The sequence below is a fragment of the Chelonia mydas genome, chromosome 9, assembly GCF_015237465.2.
Source record: "Chelonia mydas isolate rCheMyd1 chromosome 9, rCheMyd1.pri.v2, whole genome shotgun sequence".
Lineage (NCBI taxonomy): Eukaryota > Metazoa > Chordata > Testudines > Cheloniidae > Chelonia > Chelonia mydas.
This window is the reverse complement of record NC_057855.1, coordinates 75872054-75887992: the sequence shown is the minus strand read 5'-3', so window position 1 is coordinate 75887992 and position 15939 is coordinate 75872054. Positions and strand designations below refer to the sequence as shown.

At 45.3% G+C, this 15939-nt stretch overlaps 1 protein-coding gene across 2 annotated transcripts; it reads left to right on the top strand.

The window, feature by feature from the left end:
* The first annotated feature begins 420 nt into the window (after positions 1-420).
* On the top strand, positions 421-15912 carry IGBP1 (immunoglobulin binding protein 1). 2 transcript variants are annotated; one of them, XM_037908086.2, is made up of 6 exons: positions 421-2665; positions 4112-4423; positions 7593-7788; positions 9236-9318; positions 12667-12779; positions 15382-15912. In XM_037908086.2, the coding sequence occupies exons 1-6, from the start codon at positions 2475-2477 to the stop codon at positions 15525-15527; spliced, it is 1041 nt and encodes a 346-aa protein (XP_037764014.1). In that variant the 5' UTR covers positions 421-2474; the 3' UTR covers positions 15528-15912. The 2 variants fall into 2 exon arrangements, with proteins under 2 accessions (XP_037764014.1, XP_037764013.1); XM_037908085.2 differs by having other exon boundaries at positions 15379-15912.
* The last annotated feature ends 27 nt before the right edge of the window (positions 15913-15939 follow it).

Below are 15939 nucleotides of genomic sequence, written 5' to 3'. Positions count from 1 at the left end.
ATCTGCATCCGCGGATATACATTTGGTATCCGCACAGGGCTCTACCCATAAGACTGATGGGTGAATCCTGGTATGTTTAGTGTGTGTTTAAACTTGTTCATTGTTTTTATACATTTTTTCTGTAATGCTTTTACCTTAAGAATAAAGGTACTGCTGAGAAAGCTGTGTGGTCACTTGTAACTGGTGGCAATATACTGGTCATTGTCCTTGAAGAAAAAAGCACAGCCCAGGTGCTGGCCATTAGGCAGACTGACTTGCAGGGAACATCACAGTGTAAGGCAGGGGGCTGTGTAACCTTAAAACCTCCCACTCAGAAGGGAGTGGAACAAGGGTCTCCACCCAGAGACAAGTGAGGGCAAGGGTCCTGAAACCTAAGTGGCTACTCCTGGAGTTTCCATATATACATTTGTAGTTTACCCTGGACTGACACTGACTAATGCACAGAAACCATTTAGCTTCTCAGCAGTGTCCTTACCTTCTTTAATAGTCCTCTTTAATAGTCCAGTGGTCCCACCAATTCTTTCTCAGGCCTTGTCTACATTACATAATTTTGTCGACAAAAGTCAGTCAAAATAGTGGAGGTGTACACACTGAAATGCTCCTCCTGCCTATGTAACTCCCTTGCTAACATAATAAATAAATAACCAACATAATAAAACCACCTCGATGAGAGGCATAGGGCTTATGTTGATGTAATTAAGGTGACAGTGTCTGCGTAGACATTGCGTTTCTTATATTGGCTGTTGGCTGTCATTCTTGTAAATTTCATGGCTGGGAGTGGGAAGGCAAGAAGTCCTGCACCACTGCTCCCAGACAGGAACATGGAGATGAGAAGCCCCAGGGAGCAGCTGGGCTCCCGGTGGGGAGCTGTGCAGAGCTGAGAGTTCTGGGTCTGTTTCCCACACTGCCCCTCTTCAGTCGATGGAAGCACTCCTGGTGAGGATGTGTTCCACTGACAGAAAGAGGGTAGCGTGGACATCAGCCACCGCAGTAATTAATGCTGTGGCTATAAATCGACCTAACATAGGTCGATTTAAGATTGTAGTGTAGACATAGCCTCAGGCTTCCTGATTCTGATACAAGGTTTTAAAACAAATGAGATTCTTTAGCTATTTGCTCTTCAAACTCCATTTTTACCTTTCTAACTTCTCTACTGCTTATTGCCTGCAGTAATTTATGCTCCTGTTTCTTGGCCTCATGAGGGACTGACTTACAGATTCTGAAGGATTTTTGTTTGGCTCAAATAGCCTCTCAAACATTGGCCTTTTAGCTATACTGGTTTCCTCCATGCTTCCTAGTTCCTTTTTTATCCAGCAGTATACCTAACTTCTGAGACTCCATTATTGTTTTTTCTTAATAGCATCCCAGCTACCTCTAAGGATTTTATTTCACTTTTAGCTTTAGGGTGTTTTTGACTAACCTCATTTTATTGAAAATTTCTTTTCTAAAGATAATCTGTGGATTGTGGAAAACGATGTCATGTGTCAATATGAGATGTGTTACAGGCATGGTAGTGATCCAAAGTCTTTAGCATGTCAGATTTTTCTAGTGTGAAGATGGTCATGGAGTTTTAATAAAAGCTAAATTAAGGAAGGACAGTCTTTTTGTTGCTGTTCCTATAAGGAATTTATAGGTAAGGTAAGGTAAAGTACACTTTTTCCTGGAGGCTTCGTAGGACCATAGAGTCAGGCAGCGTTTGCTCGACCACTATACAATTAACAATAATACATTCTAGTGGAGTTGATCACGGCTGACACACGTTTCCTATGAATTGACAGGGTTGTTTTAGATATTTGTTGCAGTCCATGGAGAGGTGTTAGTGACAGGTCTGGGTAAGTCAGATGTCAGCGTGTGCTGACGCAGCTGGCTCAGAACCAATTTCACTTTTACAGACAATCCTGTACCTGCCTCTAGAGCACGCGGTGCCCAGGCCTCCAAGTGCACCAGCCATTAACGAGTTCACGCACATACCAAGACGGGTGAGCATTGTCCTCATTTTACAGATACCAAGACTGAGGCACAGCGTCGGCCAGGAGAATCGACATGTCTGTGGCACACCCCAGCCCAGGCACAGCTGGCCAGGGAACCCAGGCGTCCTGCCACGCTGGGTGTAAGTCACGCTGTCTGCAGGGCTGGGCCCGAGGCACCCCCGCCGGCAACACCTGGAGCCCAGGCTCAGCGCGCGCCGTTCGGCCTCTGCGCAGTGCCAGGCCGCTGTTGGTGCCACAGGCAGGAACAGCCCAGGAACATCAACGGGGGGTGCCCCGAGCTCCCTGTCCAAGAGGAGACTCTCCCGGGTCTGCCCCAGGCCCCGCCGCCTCCGCGCAACACGCTTCTTTCGTCAACCAAGATGGCGTTGGTAATCAACGGGCGCTAAACTTGAGGGTTGCCTCTACTAATATGGCGGCCGGGCGCTGCTGTGCCGCTCCCGGGCCCGGAAGTAGTTGCGCGTAGGCACCGCGTCCCTTCCCAAGATGGCGGCGGGGACAGCAGAGACGCCGCCGCGGCTCTCCGAACTGCTGGAGTCAGGCTGGCAGCTCCTGGACGAGGTGGAGGCCAGTACCGAGCCCTCCTCGGGGGCCCCGGCGCTCCAGGACAAGGTCCGGCGGGGGCTCGACCTCCTGCAGCAGGCAGCCCGCGGCGTAGCGCAGCTCGACCTGTTCAGGTGCGCGGCCGAGCTGCTCCTCTGGGGGGGCGGAGGCTTTTGGCCGCGCCCCCTCCCCCGGGCTCTGCCGGCCCCGCCCCCCTTTCCCCGGGCTCTGCCGGCCCCGCCCCCCTTTCCCCGGGCTCTGCCGGCCCCGCCCCCCTTTCCCCGGGCGCCCGGCCCCGGGCTCTGCGGGCCGGACCAACTAATCGGGCCATCTCGGTCCGCGCACTCAGGGGACGAGCCTGCTGCACGTGGCTTGGGTTGGCCGGGCGGTCGGTCTCGGGGCCTGCTGTCGGTGCTGGGAGCGCAGGTGTAGACAGGCCGCGGGTATTTAAAGCTCCCCATCATCGGACTCTTCCCAGATCTTAAAATGTCCCCAGTAGGCAGCAGCTCCCTTACACCGGGGATCCGGCTGTGGTTAGGAACCTGAACTGGTGTCTTCAGCAGAGGGAAGGGTTTGTAAAATATCGCTAATATAGGCAAGATTATGGAGAGTTAACAGCAGAGCTTTGGTTAGGATCTGGGATTCCCAATGTTTGGATCACTGAATCCTGCTTCTGTAAATACAGTTTCCAAGCAACGGGTATGAATGAAAATCCCAGAAATAGTGTTTGTGGTAGGTGAGAAAGACCCCCCCTGCCGCCACCTCTGTGGCACAGTTTGGTGGTTACGTTTTACAGAAGGTGAAGAAGCATTTCAAAGAGCGTCAGAACAGATAGGCTTTGTGCAGAATTGTAATACGTGTATATTTGCTCGACTTCAAGAAGTGCAATATTTTTAAAAAATGGACAACATTGTTGATAGAGAAGCAAAAAGCTACATACTAGTTTTATACTATTTTAGTTTTCAGAGTCCCTCCCAGTGGAGAAACTACCATGTAATGTAGCCACACCTTGCAGATGAGGGGCATTGGCTTTCATTGCCCATCAGTTCTGCAGCTTGGTCTGTCAGAGGGATTGCTTTATAGTGGCATGAAGTGTTCCATCACCTAAGTTCTATTTCCTTGCTGGTCCTGTTAACAAGAGATCAAGTTAGAGAATTAAAACTGGCCCCTATTAATCAATGGGCCGGTCTACAGCTGTTTTAGGAGTGGATAACAATCCATAGAATATGGTGATGCAGAAAGACCCAAACCAATTGCTAAAGAGCATTGTATGTTGTGAGTATTACAGCTCTATCTGGGGCCTCGTCTAGGCTAAGATAAAAGCTATGGTGATATAAAATATTAGCTAACACATTTTAAAAACCCATCTTTTTTTCCTAGTTTAGTCTAGGCTTCAGAGCTTGTGCTTCAGAGCTTGCACTCCAGGAGCTGTCTTCCTCTGAGGAAATGTGTTCCATCCATTCCTTCCTTTTGGTCCTCCCCACCATTGCAGAAATGTGAAGATTACAGCTCTTCCTATACATGCCATAGGCATCAACCCAATAGGGCAGAGGTACAGGAAGATCTTATTTCTCTTTCAGCCAAAATGAAGACCTGGAGGAGATTGCATCTGCTGACCTGAAGTATCTGCTGTTACCTGCTTTGTTGGGAGCCCTCACCCTGAAACAGGTCAATCTCAGCAAGCGGCTGGAGCATGTGCAGATTGCTCGTGCCCACTTCATGGACTTCCTGACACTCTGCAAGAACTACCAGATTGGCAAGTTCCACCTTCCACCAACACCAGAGAGTCCTAATGAAAATGAGTCTACGGAGAGTCTTTCGGGGGCTGGCCCATCTGGCAGACAGGCCAGTCTGGTGGCCATGGCATCTAATAGACAAGCAAAAATTGAAAGGTAGGTCTGTCTTTTTTTTCTGATTAAAGCAGTTGCAGGTACAAAATAAGGGGTGGAAAAGTAGAATATTTCACAGTACAAAATATACAGTATGATATTATAGAAATGGGTATAAAATGATAAAGAGAATAGTTTGAATTGTAAATAAAGTGAAAAAACAGTTTTTCATCATCCATTTATTAAATACATGCATTCTAGTTTTCAAGGTATTCACCATAGGTATCATTTAATACTATTAATTTCTCCCTGGGCAGGAGAGCCCTTGATTTAGTACAGCATTCATTAATAGGCATGTTGATTACAACTTCTATTCAGTAGTTGTAATCACTCGGGTAACTGAGACCCCATCTTGCACAGAGAGGGGCTATTTATGTAGTATTTACCAGATTGGAGCCTAAAGTTGTAAATGAGAGGAAGAGAAATATTACCAAAGCCACTATTTCAGGGGTGGCCAAACTTACTGACCCGCTGAGCTGCATACGACAATCTTCAGAAGTTCAAGAGCTGGGGCACCCCTGCTAGAGCCTGGGTTTTTGCTCCTGCTTCTGCTGAAGCCCTGAGCCCCGGCAGGTGCACCCCGTGGGGCTGAAGCCCCAAGACCTCCATCCCCGCTGGGCAGACGCTCCTATCCCATGTCAAGGCAGAGATCCCAAGCTCTTCTCACCCCACCCCCCGGTCTGGTAGGTGGAGAATGGTTGTGGGGGGTTTGGAAAAGAGCTGCATGTGGCTCACGAGCCATGGTTTGGCCACCCCTCCTCTATTTCAACCTAAGAATGTTAGGTGGTAGAATGTTATTGTATTGGAGTAGCGCCCAAAGGCCCCTGTTGGGTGCTGTTGGGCATTGTACAAATACAAACACATGGTCCCAGCCCCAAGTGTTCATATTCTAAGAGAAATGGATTTGGGATGGTAAAATAGTATCATTTCACTGATCCAATGGTCTCCAAAGCCTTTTTGCTGTGATAGGAAAAACACCATACACTTATCAAAGTCCTCAGTACTGCTACCTCTTCTTCAGCATAAGCTTTAGTACAACAATTTAAACAATACCTACTTTTCACCTTGTATAATAAGGTATAATGTACATATAAGGTCACCTCTTTCTATGAGATCAAGGTAGTTGGCAACACTATGTATATTGGGGAAAAATGGTGACACCTTCTCTGTAGATTCTGTTCAGGGGCAAGCTGCAGTCTGTTCTCTGATCTGGGAAGTTGGGGATTTGCATTGGCTTGATGTCAGCAGTGAGGAACACGTTTACTTGGATAAAGACAAGAATAGTTCACACAAACTGGGACAGATTTTCTTGTGTGGATTCACCAATACATGTCTGGCCTGCGTGTTCCTACCACCTCTTCCCCCTCGCCCTTCATCACCCCAAGTGCATGGAGGCCCTCAACAGTAACTGGTAGGAATGTGGTAGAATTCTAGTGTCTTGGGAGTAGTAATAAAACATGTGGTGTCCTTGGAGTAACTTATTTGAAGAGGACTGCCCTACTTCAAAGTATTAAGGTCGGCTAGGGTGGGGTCACGTCTCCTGTAATGCTCCAGGAGGGAAGCTGGAGGTCTGGTCCTTCTGTTGCTTAGCATTATGCTTCTCCAGCCCCTCAGTATTGAATTTTGTAAGAGATTCTCCTGAATGATCTGCCCTTCCAACCCCCTTAGTTTCCCTCTTCTTCGTTCTTAATGTTTTATTCTGATGACCCCAGAAAGGATTCCCTAGCTGAGTTTGTTAATCACTGAAACTGGGCATAAGCGGCTAGCCTTAGAAGCATATCTGATTTAAATAATAATCCCATAAAGTAATAAAACAGCTCCCTGTTTTCTAGTTCAGGTGTCCTTTTGCACTTTGAACTCAAGGATTTAGACTTTGAAGCCCAGATCTCTGTCTAGCTAGGAATTACTGCATCCTATAGGATCCCCTCTGACATCTTTATTTCTTAAGAAGGGTCTGATTAGCTCTCATGTTGGTGGTCTCAGCAGGGGCATTAAAGATTTTAGGTCATGAAGTTTGAGTGCCCCTTTCCTTCAGGTGATCCCTCCATTAGGAGTATTGGTTGTGTTGTGTGGGGGAAACTCATTGCCTCTGCCAATGCACTATCTATTCTATGCATAGGTCGCTTTAGCCCAGCTTCTACCATAATAAAATTTACTTGAGAAAAACCAAATGACCCTTACTGGAATATTTTATGCACTGTGGGTGGTTTTTTCTATTTGTTTTTTCCACCAGGTACCCATGGTGGCAATTGTCGCAGAAGCTCCTGGGTGTTATGTACTCCCTTACTTGCAGTTATTCACACATCCTGTCAGCATGACTTTTCTCTTTAAAGAGCTAATTTCCTGAAGATGGCACCAGAACCACTTTAAAATTGTATCTCTGGTTTTTGTTAATGGCCAGCAGGCTTCTTGGGATCTCAGCCAGCCTCTTGTTTGAAACATATCTTATTCAACAGCAAAGTGGAGATACCTGCAGCCAAGTCTGTTCTTACCCACACTGCAGTAATTAGCCATCAAAAACTCCCCTTTAGTATATTTTTTTCAGTTCCCAAAATTGCATAAGGCACCTCACAAAGACAGGTGAAGATCCCATGCTTGCTCCAAAGAGCTTATAATCTAAACTTGAGCTGATGCATCAAAGAAGGATCAAAACCCAGACAAAGTGAAGGGGAGGGGAAAGGGAGACTGTAGCAGATTTCCCTCTTGTATTGAGCTATATGCATGTGACTGTTTATATATTCTCAGTACCTTACAAGGGAAAGGGAAGGCCTTTAGTCAAGAAAATAAATCCACCTTCTGGATGCTGATTAGCCTGAGAAGAATGTTCTTGTACTCCATGTCAGGGTTCTCCAACTGTAGTTTGTGGGGCTCTTTGCCAATGGTCTCCAGAGACTGGGCTGGTCGTAAGGTGCTGACTTGTATTGAAATATATTACTTTACTAATATACTTTTCCCTGTAAGTCGCTGCTGTAGTTCTGTTGGGATGTATTCTAATTCTGAACTTCAGGGGTACTTGTTCCAAAAGGTAATTTCTCTAATAAAATGTGATCCACCCTAAGACAACCTCCTGAACCCTCTTTGCTCTACAGTCAGCTGTGTCAGAGTACCATCTGATAAAAAGTTGTTTGAAAGAGGTTCTTTAAATGGTCCTATCTTTCCCTCCCTGAGGCAGATATAAGCAGAAGAAGGAGGTGGAGAATAGGTTGGCCTCAATGAAAGCTTTTGTGGAGAGTGGCCAGGTGGAGGAGGAACAGATACGGGAATTCTACCTGTTGCAAATCCAGAAGTGGATCACTACGAGCCTGGAGGAAATCGAGAGCATTGACCAGGAAATGGTGATTTTGAGAGGAAGGAATGCACTAAAACAGGTATGAGATTTGGGATATGTCGTGGGGTATGGGGCTTGTAGGTTTTGTGTACAACGGCGGTTGATGATGGACATTGGTGAGACTGAAACAAAATAAGATTATCAGATTGTGTCAATGGCAGAGCTTAGGGTACTTTCATAAGTGAAGTCATGGGTTAAAATCCTACATAGATCACAAGTGAAATGAATGGAGGGGTCTCTGTTTAATGCCTACTGAATATTTGTCTGTATTAACAAACTAGGACCAAACCTGGCATGACCTTTTCTAGTTGTGGGCAGTCAAGGCTTGAAATAGCAGTGTGTTGCACATCAGACTTGCAGTACACTAAGACTGCTAGGGCAAACCTGCCCCAGCAATTTCCCTACGCTATGCCAGATTGTCAGACCCTCACTCTTAAAATAATCTGCGACAGTTAAAATAATAATCCAGTGAGCTTTTAAGCATGCAGTCTTGGCTTTCAGAATGTCCAGGTGCCGTCTGAAAGGAGTGACCCTGTTGAACAGTAAAAGCCCCTTCAGCAACATGTGACAGCTGTATCATACAGAACGATGCTGCTTTCTAGAGTTCAGGCTTTGTGCTGTTCACTTAAAATGTCTGCTGGTTAGAATTAGAAACACATTAAATGGGTACTGCATAAAATATTCCAGCTTTATTTGAGACATAGACTTGTTTTGTGCACTTCAATGACCTGTCCCTGTAGCACTGTCAGCTGGGGTGACAGCACTCTGCTCATCTGCAGTGCTCTGAGGCGGTAGAATTATTGCTCATGACAGGATTTACTGAGTGGCAGATGTGCCATATTTGGTCCCTGGGAGAAATAACGGTTCTCGTTTCTTCCTCCAGGTTAGTCTAGCTCAACTGCAGCTGCCTCATGTTTTATCAGCTTCTTGCTTTCATCCAGGACTGGAGTGCCTGAGGCACAGGGGAGTGCTGTCACATGCTGGCGCTCACATAGGAAATTTATGGCGTAGCATGGGTTAAGGCTGGAATTTGTCAGACTCATGGTATGTCTACACTGCAGCTGGTGTGTGATCCCCAGCGCCGGTAGATAAGTCTGCCGAGCAGATAGGTCTCTTGGTCTGCTCGAGCAAGTATGCTAAAAACAGCAGTGTGGTCATTGCAGAATGGATGGTGGCTCAGGCTAGCCATCTGAACTTCGACCTGGGGGTCAGGCGGGCTTGGACTCGGGCAGAAAGCCCAAGCCGCTGCCTGTGCCACAACATCCACACTGCTGTTTTTAGCACACTAGCTCAAACAGAGCTAGCTCAAGTCTGTGTCTCCGCGCTGAGAATCAGACCTCCCAGCTGCAGCGTAGACCTACCCTCCGTACGTTTCTCTGGCTGCAGAGGTGGCACTCTTCTCATGCTCTGCACTAGAGGACATGAAGGGGGATGCAGGGGAGGTTATTCTGAAGGTAAATCTGTTTGCTTTTGTTTCCCATCTCAAGGCTTCAGCACTTCCTCAGACTTCTCAGCGTCCCAGGACTGCAATGAAACCTTTCGTTCTCACCCGGGACGCCATGCAGGCTAAGTATGTTGCACCATAATAATGTTAGATGCAATCTCTGTCATATGGCTCCGTTTTCCTGGAAGTAGTGAGCACAGTGCTGCTTGGAATGTGTTTACAAAAGGCTAAGCTGGGCTCAGGGCATTCTTTCATGTCCAAAGGAAATACTTTTTCAAGACCTGCACCACATCAGGATGGCTTTTATTGTATGTGGGGGTCTGGAGCCTGTAAGATACCTCCTCCCTTTTCCTTTTCTTAATTCTCCTTTACCAGCATGCTCCAATATGCTGTCCTATGCCCCCTTCTCCTGGTGAGGAGGAAGAGAAGATCATCTTAGCAGCATCTCTCTGTGGAGTACACTGATCCAAGAGTACCACCATATCTGTGGTCTGTTTTCTTTATATTTGGTTAACTGGGGAGAGTTCCCAGCTGGCAAGGCTTCCTTTGCCCCTCTCTGAGCCCTCAATGTGTCATACCTGCATCAATGTTGCTACTCGAGCAGAAGGTCTCTTAGCACTTCCTTTCCCAATCTAGGGCTTGAAACAGAGCCAAGAAAGGAAAGAGGGAAGGCAGTCTGAGTTGGCCCACAGTGCTGCTCTTTGCTTCACCTTTGTTACAGTCCCTTCTCGTCCTGTATTTAAAGGAAATTTTACTCCTGCAAACCTTGAGATCTTGGATCTGTCCCTAGGAGTGAGGTGCATGTTTGTGCTCAAAGGATCTGGGTAATTCTGGTGTAGTTTGTCAGTGTCAGTCTCTAATGTGAAGTGTCAATGTGTTAGAAACAGTGAAAGCTGTGACTTCAGAAGCAGTCTCCCAGTAGACTGATGGACAAACTCAGGAAAAGACTGTCATATAGTCAAAATAAACAAACTTGGTAGTGAAGCATAAGATGTTATCTACTAGAGAGGTCTGCTGTGTTTTTTGAGAAACACACATAACTCCTTAATTCTAGCTGTTAACGGGAAGTGCACTGAATGGGTTCAGGGTTTTATATTTGTATACATACCAGTTAATTGTATTGGAAGGAGTATGGTTGCCAGGTCTTTTGTCACCATCCTGTGCCTAGGCTTCTGTTGGGATCTTAGAATGTGTTTACTTAGCTAAGTAAAGGACTGTGGATTCTGAGCTTGGTTCCTAGTTGCTTCGTGTTCTACAGCAAGCATGTAGGGGTGTTGTCCATCCATGCCCTTTGGGGTGAATTGATGCTGCTTCAAGGGTCCTAAGAGCTGAGCGGGTCTCTCTCTTTTAGACTTCTGGGATGATCTCCGTGGATGTCAGGTTACTGGAGAACAATTTGCTGTAGGCTTGAACTCTATATAAATATATTAGTTCCAGTACAAACCATGTTTATGTCCCGCACAGCATTACAAGATAAATGTAAGGTGTTCCAAAGTAGGTATGTGTATCATAACACACATTAGAAGTTCCTAGCCATTAGTGACTTGAACTGCAACTGCTGAGAGCCCCAAGTCCCCAGAGGAGGTGTTGATTGCAACTACTTGTGCAGAATAACATCATCTATCCAGAGTTCACAGATGTGTGTATATGGATTAAGCCATAGTGGCAGACTCCAGGCTGGAAGTTGCTCTCTCCTAGAAGATGGCAAAGTGCAGTATGCGACCAGTTTGCTGTTTCCCTATCCTTTTTGATAAAGGACCCCACAAGGCCACACTACATGTTGTGGGACAGAGCGAGACCGGAAATGGAGGAAGAGACATTTCTAGCCTTATAGCAATAGTACTGTAATGTCCAATTTGAGGGGGGGAAATTTAAAAAAGGAGAAAAAACTTTCCAGAGGTTGGTGTTTGCCCCTTTGCTTTTCCTGGTGATCTTAAATTGTTTTGATGGGGCAGTGACACAATACAGCAGGCGATCTAGGAGACTGAAGGGTATGCATGTAAAGTTACTAAATGGGAAGATTGTAGGAAGGGGAAATCAATGAAAGCACCCAAATCTGTGTTTTGCACTGACTGATAGAGTAAATAAAATGGATTGTTGCCAGATCTTCATTATGGCCATTAGATACAAAAATGAATAAGCCAAATAAATGGAACTGAGCTAAAAGCAGCAGGAGACTGCATTGGTTACACCCTGACTTTGACCAATGAGCCTAATAAGGAGCAGAAGTCCTGGGATATTGTCAGACCAAGAGCCTGAAGAAAGTAAGAGCAGGCTGGAGGGGAACAGAGTGTATATTGTAGAAAGAGAAACATCTTCAGCGGACTGGATGAGAGTCTAAAATAATCTCTGGGGAGCAGTTTAAAGCAAGGCTGTGAGTTCACACTCTCAGAAGATGGTAGGGCAAGCAGCCATGACCAGAAGCTATGGAATCAAAGCTAAATCAGAGTAATTTGTTAATGGAACAGACTCATTGAGAAGGTGGCTGAGGCACTATACTTGCAGAATCAAGATCAGGGACGATGAGGTGCTGGTGGGAAGGATTCATAAAGTTCTGAGTGATGACCGAAGGGCCTTGGCTGGCCCTTCTGTCTCTTTCTGTGGGACTCCAGAACACAGTTCCTTACTGGGACTTACGTTCATTTACAAGAAAACTGAAACGAGTTTGCTCTGAGGAGGGATAGAAGAATCTCTAATATTCACAAAGGATCCAGAATAAAGACCCTGAATGCAAAGATCAGACTATAAACTCTGGCTGTCAAGTCTGTGGAGAAATTGGAATGATTTGTGCTGGTTTAACTAGACAACGCAGAGATCTTTGACTAGAAAAGGAGTGTGTGCAGGGATGGAATTTTAAGGCATTCTGTTCTGAAGTCCTTAACTATCTTCTGAGGATGTCATTCTGGGGCCAGTCTTATTAGTTCGATATGTGCACGGACCTAAGCTCATCTTATCATTTTTGTAATAATTGCATGTTTCAAGTCCTCCTCAGACAGGAAGATCTCACAGTGTTGCAAATTTATTAGCTACCGCCCCTGAAATGCAGTCACTTTGTGGGGAGAGCATCAGCCAGGCAGATGATTTTCTGTGCACTGCAGCATCATAAGGAAAGAGATTTTTGGTCAATGATACTAGGTCTTATTCTGTCTCTTACCAAATGGGCCAAAAGGAGGTTAATATCTGAACAGAACTTACAGGGTCACACTTTCCTTTTATTTTAAATTTTATACTTCACATAACAGAAAAAATAACATAGATGCTACAAATCAGGAGGGTTCATTTAAACAGGCAGACTAAGGACTTTCTTGAATGGGAGGTCAAAATGTGCTTGATAAGTTGGGGCTGCCCTGGGAAGACTGTCGTCTTGGTATGTTGTGGGTACCTGCAATATGAGGCTGCAACAGGAGTATTAACTTGACATAGAATGTGCACTGTGTATGTAGCTTTATATTAACTATCTATTTCTTCCTACAGGGTGTTAGGAGCCGGCTATCCTAGCCTGGCGACAATGACAGTAAATGATTGGTATGAACAGCGCTGTAAACAGGACGTCTTTCCCAATAAAGGCATACCACAGACAACAGCAGGTATGGAGCAGTAAGGAAAATGTAAATGCGGGTGCTAATGATCCTAGGAATCACAAACCAGTGTGCATTATTGCAGTGCCTGGAAAATTGGTTGAAACAATAATTCTACACTATTATAAAACAACCAGATAAACATAATCATAGAATATTAGGGTTGGAAGAGACCTCAGGAGGTCATCTAGTCCAATCCCCTGCTCAAAGCAGGACCAATACCAACTAAATCAGCCCAGCCAAGGCTTTGTCAAGCTGGGCCTTAAAAACCTCTAAGGATGGAGATTCTACCACCTCCCTGGGTAACCTAGTCTAGTGCTTCACCACCCTCCTAGTGAAATAGTGTTTCCTAATATCCAACCTAGACCTCCCCCACTGTAACTTGAGACCACTGCTTCTTGTTCTGTCATCTGCCACCACTGAGAACAGCTAGCTCCATTGTCTTTAGAACCCCCCTTCAGGTAGTTGAAGGCTGCTATCAAATCCCCCCTCACTCTTCTGTTCTGCAGACTAAATAACCTCAGTTCCCTCAGCCTCTCCTCATAAGTCGTGTGCCCCAGCCCCCTAATCATTTTCGTTGCCCTCTGCTGGACTCTCTCCAATTTGTCCACATCCCTTTTGTAGTGGGGGGACCAAAACTGGACACAGTACTCCAGATGTGGCCTCACCAGTGCCAAATAGAGGGGAATAATCACTTCCCCCAAGCTGCTGGCAGTGCTCCTGCTAATACAGCCAAATATGCCGTTGGCCTTCTTGGCAACGAGGGCACACTGCTGACTCATATCCAGCTTCTCGTCCACTGTAATCCCCAGGTCCTTTTCTGCAGAACGGCTGCTTAGCCAGTCGGTCCCCAGCCTGTAGCAGTGTATGGGATTCTTCCTTCCTAAATGCAGGACTCTGCACTTGTCCTTGTTCAACCTCATCAGTTTTCTTTTGGCTCAATCCTCCAATTTGTCTAGGGTCACCCTGGACCCTATCCCTACCCTCCAGCATATCTACCTCTCCCCCCAGCTTAGTGTCATCTGTGAACTTGCTGAGGGTGCAATTAATCCCATCATCCAGATCATTGATAAAGATGTTGAACAAAACCGGCCCCAGGACCGATCACTGGGGCACTCCGCTCGATACCGGTTCTCAACTAGACATCGAGCCATTGATCACTACCCATTGAGCCTGACAATCTAGCCAGCTTTCTGTCCACCTTATTGTCCATACAATAATATATAATACGATGGAGACAAGCTGAAACATCTTTTGTAAAGAAAAAATCTGACTCTAATCTACTAGTGTTCTGTGAGCTTGTTAACAAAATAGGAACAGACATGCTTTTTGAAAATCCAAATATGCTGTAATCTGTTGTCCTTCAAAGTCTGTCACAAGAGGCTATTAAGAAAACTAAGTAGCAGTGACAGGCAAAGTATTGTCATGGCCCTGAAACTGGCTGAGACAGAAAACAAAAGGAAGAAAAAAACTAACGAAGAATGCAAGGAACTTCAGAGGAACCTAACATACCTAGCTGAATGAGCAACACGATGGCAGATGGGTGTTGGAAAATGTAAGCTAGTGTGCCTCAGAAGGAATCATTTGAACTCATCATGCATAGAACTGGGTTCTTAATTAACTGTAACCACTCAAGAAAGGTATTTGAGTGTCACTGCAGACCTCTCAATGAAAACACCTGTTCAATATGCAGCAGCAGTCCAAAAAGCAAACAGTGATAGAATGTATAGAGTGGGATGGAGAATAATACTGAAAACATATTGCCGTAATATAAATCAAGGCACACCTTCTCTTAGATCAAAACTGAACACTCTTATTCTATCTTTTTTGAGATGGGCTGTCCAGAAATCAAAGGGTTTGTATTTGGGCAACGAAAGTGATGAAAGGTTTTGGAGAGACCTCTATTTGAAAAGGTACACAGTGCAGTTTAGAGAAGAGATAAATAAAAGGGGCTATGATAGTTACTTAAAAACAAAACCCAAGATACAAAGAAAGTAAAGGGTAAATGGAAAGACCCATTCTCATAATACAAAAACAGGGAACACTTAATGAAAGTGAAAGATCGTCCCAGCGCCAAAGAAATTATCTGTAAGTTGGTGAAATGACTAGCATCATAAGGCCCTGGACTGTAGGCACTACTGCAAATAAATTAAAGTAATATACTAAACTGGCAAGGAAATACTTTTTTGTGTTTGTTTTTTAACATAATTAACCACTGGAACTCCCTGCCACATCGTCTCTTAAGTAAGAGCCTCACAGGATTAAAACAAGGATTAGACACGTAAATGAATGAGTATATCCACAGTTATATTTGAGTAGAAGAACAGAAAGGATGTAAGCCTTTGTGCTTCAGGGCATAAGTCAGCCATTAACTGAGGGGGGTTAGAAAGAAACTTTCCCTATGGTATGTTGTTTCATAATTGGCCACTGCGGACTTTCTTGCACCTTTCTCTGAAACAGACAGGCTACAATCTAGATGAACCATTAGGATGATCCCATATGGCAAGTCCTTTGTTCTTAAAGATCATATTCCAGGAGACATCACTACAGAGAACTCATTTGTTTCCATCTCCCTGTGTGGTAGCTTACTCTTTTTCTTGACCATCAGCAGATCTTGATGAAGAGGAGCTGCAGAAAGAGCAGCAGGAGAAGAAGGTGGAAGAGGATGATGAGGAAACTCTACGGAAAGCTCGAGGCTGGGAGGACTGGAAAGACACACACCCAAGGGGATATGGCAACCGAAAGAACATGGGCTGACTGTCAAAGGGATGAGTAGGGCAGGAGAGTCTCCATTGAATGCACTCCATGATATAGCAGGAATATATAGCTGTACATATGCAGGGAGGTCCTTGGTTTCTGCTGGGTGTCACCTATGGAAGGGGAGCGAACAGGACAGTTTGTCTTGATTTACATTAAATATCAGAATGCGCGCTTGTCATGGAGTGATGGTGATGTGGCAAAGCTTCATCAAGTGGGGGGCCTTTACTTGAGGGATCAGAACAAAACTTCCCTGATCCTCCTAATTAGAGGGAGGAGTTGTTAAGCAAAAAGTCTATTAATTTGAAAGTGGCTCTTTGTATTGGTGATGGCTGTATTTATTTTTCTCTATTTTTAAAAGAATAAATTTTCTTGTGCTGCTTAATCCTTCACGTAAAGTCTCTTGCTCTGG

What these genes read in the sequence shown, in the direction of transcription:
- IGBP1 (XM_037908085.2), top strand. Translation starts at nt 2,475, where the DNA reads ATGGCGGCGGGGACAGCAGAGACGCCGCCGCGGCTCTCCGAACTGCTG. An exon ending in AGACAAGCAAAAATTGAAAG is followed by an intron (nt 4,424 to 7,592) that starts GTAGGTCTGTCT and finishes TCCCTGAGGCAG; the next exon opens with ATATAAGCAGAAGAAGGAGG. An exon ending in CATACCACAGACAACAGCAG is followed by an intron (nt 12,780 to 15,378) that starts GTATGGAGCAGT and finishes CTTGACCATCAG; the next exon opens with CAGATCTTGATGAAGAGGAG.